Here is a 9,260-nt window from a genome sequence, read left to right on the forward strand (position 1 = left end):
CACAGAAAAAATGAAAACATTCAGAACGATTCTGTTTGGATTTTGTCATATTTGGATTTAATTCATTTTTAAAATGCAGATACAGTCACAGTGAAGAGCAATGGCACTTTCTGTCTGAGGAAGAGAAACCCTACACAAACACTAGAAAGATGATTCAGCATAATTACTTATGTACAAAATTCTATGAAATATGTCCATATGTCCAGTATACAGTACCAAATGACCAAATTATAACTGCAACAGTTTTTAACATCACATTAAAACAGTCTGTCAAACATTTACGCGATCTAAAAAAAATGCGTTGCAGTTCAAAGAAAATCATAAAGCCGGACAGGAGCTGGTCGTCTCTGGTGAGAAAAATCCTCAAAACATAAACTGCCCCAGAAAACATGGCTACAAAAATGCTGAGACATATTAAAATCAACAACATATAATGGTCCATACAATAAAAAGACTTCAAAATGCAAGTGTAATAAGGTCCAATCCATCATATTTAACCAATCGGATTAAAAAAATAATAAAAATAAAAGATGAGAGCAGCATCGTCTCCTGGCACTTCTAACTGGTGTCCATCTGAAACAAGATATGACACGATTATTAAATGATCAGTATGGTCAATACAGAGTAAGAACCTTACACAAAATGAATACCCACCTTGGCGTTGTAAGCATCCAGCTGGGCGTCCAGCTCCTCGGCAGACAGCTGGGGTCTGCTTCCGCTTCCTCTTCCTCGACCTCTGAAACCTCCGCGGCCTCCACCTTGCCTCCTTTCGCTCTTTTCAAACCTGGGCTGTCCAAGCCTGCTGCGGTCAAAGCCTCTGTTTGAACTGCAAAAAGACCACAAAGACCAGCTGTTCAGAGGCCACATCTGTAAGGTGACCCAACCTAATGACGCCCAGTCACCAATACGCACCCACTGTGAGTGTTAGTAAAACTAGCTCAGCCTGTAAATGTTTGTCTGTCATCTCATTGTCACTCACAATCATCCACCTTTCAAAACTCAACAGTTCACTGCACGGCCACTCTTACACGACGTACCTTTGTGTAGATGTCCTACTCTGCGTGTTGACCTCGGAGGTCACTTGCTGGATTTTCATGGGGCGACCTGAAAACACACAAACAAAAGTTTAGCGGTTTTTTTTCTTTAGAGGCAACCAAGGTACAGAAACGCCATTGTAGCATCCTCACCATCAAGTGGGACGCCATTATAGTGCCTCATGGCTTTGAGAGCGTCTGCCTTATCCTCAAAATGAACGTCTGCAGTTCCTTTACTGCGTCCAGACCGGTCGTAGTGCACAGACGCTTTCCTCAATGACCCAAACTCTGCAAACAACTCCTGCGGGGAAAAATAGAAACATCAGTCATGTTCGCGACACCTCAATGCTTGAAAAGTGGATCAGCTGAGTTCGAGTAAATCACCTTGATGTCTGAGTCAGAGACACCAAAGTCCAGATTGGAAACCAGCAGCTTGCCGTTACTTTCTACACTCCTGTCTGGTTCTGCAGCCGGTCCTCTGCGTCCACCGGAGTGCTCCTCAAACATGTCGTGCTGCCATTTGTCTGGCAGCTCTCTGGGCTGTGAAGAGCAACAAAACAAACAACACTGCCTTCAGGTTCCACGAGTTCTGGCAAAAAGTCAAAGGGTGGACTGCTGATCAGACACATATCACCTAACCACAAGCTCCAACGTGAGTGATGAACAGAGCGATGCTTAGAAAATGTCAGGCGTGTAGGTTAGAAACAAAAGGCTTGATTAAGGTGACGATATCAGGAAAGACACATAAGAGAGGAGTCCGTCCAACAACAGCTCAATGGCTTTGGAGAAGATGAAAACTGTCCACGGTCTTAGAAAACTGAAGGATTTGTTGACGCACAGAACTCACCCTGGACCCCTTTGAGTCATTTATACTGCAATATAAACAAATGAGGATATTTCCTCCGTTTAAAAAGCCCTGGATCACTTCCATGTATCTGACCCTCCTCACCTGACGACTCAAACTTCTCAAAGCGCATCTCCAGACACAAAGCGGCCATCTTGAACAAAAATCCATCCGAGTGAGCGGCCGGCCATGGGGAATTTCTCTCAGGTAACTCAAGATTTCTAGCTTCTCCGTGGCTGCTGCTAACACTAGCGTGAGTTAGAGGAAGTCCGTTATCGCGTCATTTAACACCGAGCGAGAAGCCATTACGAACACATTAAGAAACGTTCTTTTCATTTCCATTTCTGTTCCCTTTCAGCTGCCGCTCTCTCATACCCGGGTGTACGGTGTGGATCTGTTGTTTCTCTCACGGTTGAAGTTACTCTGTCGACCCCGCGCCGGCCTCGAGGAACCACCGGCCCGCGCCGAACTTCCACCCTGCCTGGACGATCCTCCTCCGCCGCCGCTGCCACCTTTCTTATTCATCTTGATAATGTCGTCCAGAGACATATTCATTTTATCAGCCATCACGGTGGCTTGAGCTTGTAGCTGACGCTTGAAACAAACAAAGAACTTTCGGCGTTCAGACGCGGTTGTTTATCAGCTGCTCCCTCCGGCGGCGCGGTGGTTGAAACAAGCGGAAAACGCGTAGTTCACAGAAGTGACGACAGCGCAAAAGTCCCGCCCCTCTCTCTTAAAAAAAAAAAAAAAAAAAACCTTTATTGACAATGTAGAGGAAACAATTCATTCAACAGAGGTCTGCCCACAGAGCTGCTGATGAATAATAATAACAATAATAATGAAAAGGAAAATCTTGCACATTAATATATTAATACACATTAATAAAAAGTGAAACCATTAAAAGTACTGCTGCTATACGCGCAAAACAGAACACAATAATATATATATATATATATATATATATATATATATATATATATATATATATATATATATATATATATATATATACATACATATAATAAGTTAATCAATAAAGAAAAACTAACAAGAACCCATGTGTAACTACATGCTAAAAGAAAATATATAGGGAACTATAGCTAACAGTGTCACCTCGTGTTTCGTTAAATATAGAAGCTGCCGGACACCCAGTCACAGCTGTTTTTAATCATAGCCTGATTACATCTCTCCTCAGTGGCTGTCTAGGACTGACTGACATCACTCATAGTACATATATTTTATCATATTAACTAGTAAGAGTACAAAGCTGTAAAACCTATAATACTGTGCACAAACCTTCATCCAATAGATAGAGCCTTAATATTGAGATTGGGGTTTGCTGTACAAAAAGTGTTACATCTTGTCAACTATGACTGATTCTAGCTGTTTTGGACCATTTAGGTGCAGAGAGGATGCTGTCTATGCATCACAATGACAGATACTGTATGTACAGTATACAGCACATGACAAAACTACTGAGATGACTCCAACCAATTTTTCATTTTAATACAATTTCCATTTCAGATATACATTAAATATTGAAGAAAGAACACTAAACAAAGTGTGTATTTCCCATTTTGCAACACCATAATTAATGTTTGTGTTCCTAATTACCGTCTGAGCTTTAATTACATGTAAAATTCTCTGTCATATCCTGCTCTGCTTCAAGGTTAGCTAACACTAAGATACATTTAAGATGGTCTCCAACAGAGAGAACAGTTGTTCTGACAGCGATTTGTATGAAATGATTTTGTGCCCTGATGTTTTTATCATTGGCTACTTTTTTATGTAGGCTTACTTTATTATGATAGCAACTTGTAGTTAAAACATTGCATGCAAAGTATTAAGATAAGCTCACAAATTGTGCTGGCTGTAAAGAAAAGAAAGACCAAGATACAGAGAGGGCCCCCCAGTATTGGGATAGAAGGTCCTCTAATTTGGTCTCATCAGATTACACAGCTCCATCTAGTGGACAATTGAAAACATTACAGTTCTTTCAAGCGCGCGACCGCGTCAAATAAACTGAGGTATGGGTGTTAAATCAACATTCAGTAAGGAATGATCATCGGGTGTGTGTGTCTACAGACATGAGACTCTACACACATGATACATGCTTGTCAAATTAGCTTCATCACGAATCATTTCCAAATCGTTGTCTGACTTATATGTTTAACAGGAGTTGCTGATCTCTTTCAGCACTTGTTTCACTGGCTTTCCAGTTCATGGCATTCCACCTGACTCTGTGATCCCAGTGCTGTTGGGTCTTAGATAAGACAGATGAATGGACAGTAATGAATGTGGCTTTAAGTAGGCATAGCACAGATACAGTTTGTTTATATTCGCTCAAAATGTTGCCAGTCACCATTGTTGCAATTACACTTTTTTTCATGAGTGTCTTGAATACATTTTTAGTTCAGTGTATGAAATGTGTTTGTTACTGTCTCAAAGGTCTAGTCCTATTTGAAATGAACATACTGTGGTCATACACACTGAGGCCTGAATTGAGCCTGTATCTTTGAAGCGAGTCTACAAAACTTGTGTTGAAGACCAGCTCCTGGTGCCACCGGCAGCAGTTACGCTGACTTCAGACCACACAAATCTCGCCCAATTTTGAGATGATCTTCTCGTGGACGATGAATTACCAGCATCATGGCTGAGTGTGAACTAGAACCGGGCATCTATAGTTGTGTAGTTCAACATGCTAAACGACCTGTTGTGCAGTCCTTGGGATGTCCCACAACACTCCAATGAAAGGTCTACCAATGATCCCCCCCGCCCCACATAATACATGTAATGTGGTGTTTTGGAGATGATCTGCTCATGAGTTCAAGGAGATGAGGATGCTGTGTGGAAAACCAGTGTTGTAGTACTTGAAAATTTGATACGGAATGACAGTGAGAGAAGACATCCTCTGGTTGTTGTTAATAAATTATTTATAACAGTTATGTGAGGAATTACCGGAGAATGATTTAAAACGTTGTTTTCTTGAGAGAAGTTCTCCACCTGCGTTTACCTGAATGATCTTTAGGGGGCAGTGTTTCACCTACCAGCTTATAGCCGGCTGGAATTTCAGTAGAAGAGGAAGAAGAAGAAGGAAATTTGCCGGGATAGTTAGCTGATACATGTTGTTGACTAACATGAAACTGACCGTAACATGATTTGTGGTTTACATGGAAGCAAAATAACTTAACTGGTGTTGGAAAGCTGAAGGGGACGTTCGACGCTGCCTAGTAAGTTATTCAATGTCGATGTTTTGTGTTTGATAACAGCTAGCTGGAGAAGTTACCTGTCAACACTAGCTCACATGCTAACGTTAGCTGATTTGGTTCGTATCAGACTGTTCTTATGGAAGTGTGTTTGGTGTTTCTGGTCTTGTCAGACGCAGAGGATGAAGGTAAAGATCCGACAGTGGAACGGAGTGGCCTCTTGGTTGTGGGTGGCCAATGATGAAAACTGTGGGATCTGCAGGATGCCCTTCAATGGCTGCTGCCCAGACTGTGAGTAACCAGGCTAATGTTAGTGCTGTGGTATGTTGTGCGTTGTGTTTTGACAAATCTTTCAACATGACTGCTTTTGGACTCAAAATCTCAAGTTGAGATTTACATATATATATGCTGTCATAACACTACATTGCATATGTTTAGTGACTGAATTTTATATGCATTTGGTGCATTTTAGATAAAGTGGTTATTTTCAAAGAATACGAATAATAGAATTGGTCATATCTTCAATGGTTATACAAGCAGCAGTTAAAACAGATGGCCACTGTGTAGAGGTCACTATGTTCATTTATCTAGAATGCGAAGCAGTGAAAGGTTAAGTTTTATTTATTGAATTTGCAGTATTAGTGCAAATATACTGTGGATAATGACTTCAATGTCTGTATTAATCATTGTCCAGTGTCCAGGTTAGTGATCGTACTCTCCAATATTTTCTGTCCTGTACCTACTTCATCATATCTTTATTCAAGACACCAGCCCTTGGACATTTCCTGACTTGCTGAATGCAGCAACAGTGATACTGTCAGAATGGGAAAAAACCAAATACATTGACAGTAATCAAACAGAACTGTCAAGTAATTAGCAATTCTGTTGTAATGCTGATAACCAGGCTAATATCGTTAAAACAAAGAGAAATGCTTCGCTGTTTTCTGTGGATCGAGCATGTGTTTAGCACCTTGTACGTGAGGAAAGAATTTAGCAAGTTGTGCAGCACATTGTGAAAGTTCTTGTGAAAACTGAGCTGCAGTAATCGTAAAGTAGCGCCTAGATGACAGCTCTTTCGTTTGTTGGTTTATAGGTGCACACTTTAGGCTTTCCTGTGGTCTGGCATGTTTTTTAGAAAGAAAATAAATCAACATCTTTGTAAAGCTGGTTACAGTTGATTGATGTAGTCAGGAAAAGTAATAGTTGGTGATATACAATTCAGTACACAAAGGTGATTTCCAGCTTTTTTCATCACATTAAGTACATCAGACTGTAAAACTGGTGCAATGCAGTAGTGAAAGCATAATCTACAGTCCTCAACAGCCAATCATATTCAGGTCAGAGTGTTGGTGGTTAGCATTCTTTTCTCAGTATCTCTTACTTACTGAGTTGTAATATTAAACTTGTGTTACAGGTAAAGTGCCTGGGGATGACTGCCCGCTGGTCTGGGGTCAGTGCTCCCACTGTTTCCACATGCACTGCATCTTGAAATGGCTGAACTCGCAGCAGGTTCAGCAGCAGTGCCCCATGTGCAGACAGGAGTGGAAGTTCAAAGAATGAGCCTGCTGAAGCAGCACTGCTGTACCACTGCAGAGAGAACACCGTCACAGAGGCCTGTTCACAGATTTCACTTTTGTATCAGCTGTAAATAGTAATGTTTTTGTATTTCTCCATCTGATGTAACGCAAAGCACATTTGGAATGAGTTGTATTCTGTTGCCAGATTTAGTATGTGATTGAATAAAAAATGCTTTGCATGGTACATGTTGTTTCATCAGTATGGTTGATTGCCCCAGAAGCCTCTGTGGCAGCGGTTTTGAAGCATATGACCTGAATTTCAGCGTGCGGCTGACTGATTCTGACATTAATCCTTCTTGATGAGATTATCCAGGTTGTTTTGTGTTTCCAGTAATGGGCCTCAAGAGGCACTTAATAAGTACTTTATATCAGAGTCCAAATCTTGCTTTGAAATGGAGATTTGATATATTTGATCAACGTGGCTCATGTATCCATTCAGATGAATGTTTTGCGTCTTTAAAGCTGCAATAGTTGATGTTTTTGGTCCCTTGGGGGCAGTGGACTGAGTTGAAAGCACATGCACCACTGTGTTCATCAGTCAGTTACCACCTCTCAGCTCTCTGACTGCTTTGAGTCTTTGAGGATTAAAACTGGCCTTTGCAGAATGGAGAACAACTTGTTTAAACCAACACATTTGCCATGTCATGATAACCCCACTATAGATGTTGAATGCTAGATTTTACCTGCAAAGATGGCCACTCTTTCACATGCACTTTGCTAGTGGGTGAAATTGTGCCAGAATCCCTTCATGGCTGTGCTGTGATCAGTTTTGCTGTCACTGTGCTGGGACATAAAGGAAATGGTGGACAGACTGAAAGGCATTGTCTGACAAACTTTATTTTAAAAAGTATAAAAAAAAATCATACAAAGAGCAAGTAATGAGTACAGTTATTTAAAGTGATCAGATGGCAAGAATGAAAAACAAAAAAAAACTTAACTCCAACATCTGAGCAATTGCCAACTTTTGCTTGCAAGGCAGTCAACACAAGCCTGTTTGGTTTTGCTAATCTTAGCTTTCAGAAAGCGAATGAGCTGAGCAAGCTGAGTTCAACAGCCCTTTAACAGAAGCCCTCCTTATCTCAGCGATATGCCAAATAAAATCAGCAACTGCAAATCAAATGACTCATTCAGGTCACTACCATACAGACAGATCTGAAGCAGGATACAGTAAATCTGCTGGAGATCAGAGGCCAGCTCCAACCAGCAGAAGTTCACTACATTCAGGGGGCCGCCAACGGACTCCGTCAGCCCTCCCTCCACCACACATCCACAGTCCTTGACCTCCAGAGCTGAGGCAGCTCACAAAATCAGGATGCTCGGCTGATGTGGCTTTTCTGTCCATCCCTGCAGAACAGCCAGGTGGCTGGACGGTAGGTTTCAGACTTTGGTGGCTTTAAAAGCCAGATGTCCTCAGTCATTGACAGCCAGCCCAAAGAGCTCCAGCAGCTCCTTGTTGTCTGGCTCAATGAGGTCAGCCGGCTTCTCCCCACAGTCGTTCTCCAGCTCGGGGTCGGCGCCCAACGAGAGAAGGTAGCTGGAAGAAACACAGTACAGCCCTGCTTACTGAAAGAGGTCAAACCTTGTTGGTTCGCCACTTCGGCAAACTCAGTGTGACTTAATGCGTCAGGGAGGTCAATGGGGTGCAAGAATGCAGCAGATCCAACAGCTTCTCTTACCTCAGCGGTGTAGGAGATCTGTGTGTGCGTGTTGGTATGCACTTGCAAATGTGTAAGCATATAATGTCAGCTGCTTCCTACTGGCTACACTTGGAGAAACACTTGAAGTGGTCGCTAAACATTAGTGGTTATAAACTTGGCTTGTGGCAGTTCAACCATAGTCTGGCTTTAAACTGAAATAGAGCTTTGATTGTCCAGCAACTACTGTAGTTTGTGTAATGTAAACAAAAAAAAAAAAAAAAAAGAAAAGATGCTCACCTTGCAATGTGTGGGAAGCCGTCACTGCAGGCCATGTGCAGTGGGGTCCATCCCTCCTCGTCCCTCTGGTGGATATCTGCTCCGTAGTGGACCAGCAGCTTCACACACTCCAGGTTCCCAGACAGGACGGCCTCATGGATGGCAGCCATGCCTACGTAGAGAAGGCAGTGAGACGCAATCATTAGTTCAGCAGGGAATAATGTTTGTGGTTTAATAAGCAGGACTTATAACAGCAGAATCGTCTCTTAGATCAGGGTGATGTCTCATGGGCTCTCACCGGAGTGGTAGATGGTGTCCAGGTTGACTCTCCTGGCTCGGATGAAAAGTCCAATCCTCTCCAGCTCGCCGTGTCGCACATAGTCCTGGAAAACGATGTCATTGGGGAAGTGCACGCTGCGGACCGGCTTCAGAGAGGCAGAGCTCTTGCAGCTGACTGGGATGCCGCAGTCCTGGGTGTAAGCCTTGATTCCCATGCTCTGGGACACGGGGCACTGATAGTACTTCATCCTGGTCTGACTTGGATTTTCTTTAGTTCTTGCAGTCAAAAGAAGGCAAAATCCAGCAACACCCGTAGACAGATAAAGTTTGTTTGTCTTCAAGATGTAGAAATCGGAGCAGATTTTTGTTCTCTTGCAGAAAGATCAAGCAGTGCTTCTCGGTGTGGC

At 42.4% G+C, this 9,260-nt stretch overlaps 3 protein-coding genes across 3 annotated transcripts; 1 reads left to right on the forward strand and 2 right to left on the reverse strand.

The window, feature by feature from the left end:
* Positions 1-36: 36 nt before the first annotated feature.
* On the reverse strand, positions 37-2,552 carry LOC143318902 (THO complex subunit 4-A-like). The gene is made up of 6 exons (XM_076727424.1): positions 2,254-2,552; positions 1,419-1,574; positions 1,188-1,335; positions 1,038-1,104; positions 655-826; positions 37-573 (listed from the first exon to the last, which is right to left on the reverse strand). Exons 1-6 carry the CDS (start codon positions 2,443-2,445, stop codon positions 559-561), a joined length of 750 nt encoding a protein of 249 aa, XP_076583539.1. The 5' UTR covers positions 2,446-2,552; the 3' UTR covers positions 37-558.
* Positions 2,553-4,961: 2,409 nt separating this feature from the next.
* On the forward strand, positions 4,962-6,786 carry anapc11 (APC11 anaphase promoting complex subunit 11 homolog (yeast)). The gene is made up of 3 exons (XM_076728769.1): positions 4,962-5,108; positions 5,258-5,375; positions 6,499-6,786. Exons 2-3 carry the CDS (start codon positions 5,267-5,269, stop codon positions 6,642-6,644), a joined length of 255 nt encoding a protein of 84 aa, XP_076584884.1. The 5' UTR covers positions 4,962-5,108; positions 5,258-5,266; the 3' UTR covers positions 6,645-6,786.
* Positions 6,787-8,014: 1,228 nt separating this feature from the next.
* Positions 8,015-9,189, reverse strand: ppp1r27b (protein phosphatase 1, regulatory subunit 27b). Its single transcript, XM_076728768.1, has 3 exons — positions 8,873-9,189; positions 8,596-8,746; positions 8,015-8,195 (listed from the first exon to the last, which is right to left on the reverse strand). Exons 1-3 carry the CDS (start codon positions 9,099-9,101, stop codon positions 8,072-8,074), a joined length of 504 nt encoding a protein of 167 aa, XP_076584883.1. The 5' UTR covers positions 9,102-9,189; the 3' UTR covers positions 8,015-8,071.
* Positions 9,190-9,260: the final 71 nt, after the last annotated feature.

The sequence above is a fragment of the Chaetodon auriga genome, chromosome 4 (genome assembly GCF_051107435.1).
Source record: "Chaetodon auriga isolate fChaAug3 chromosome 4, fChaAug3.hap1, whole genome shotgun sequence".
Classification (NCBI taxonomy): Eukaryota; Metazoa; Chordata; class Actinopteri; order Chaetodontiformes; family Chaetodontidae; genus Chaetodon; species Chaetodon auriga.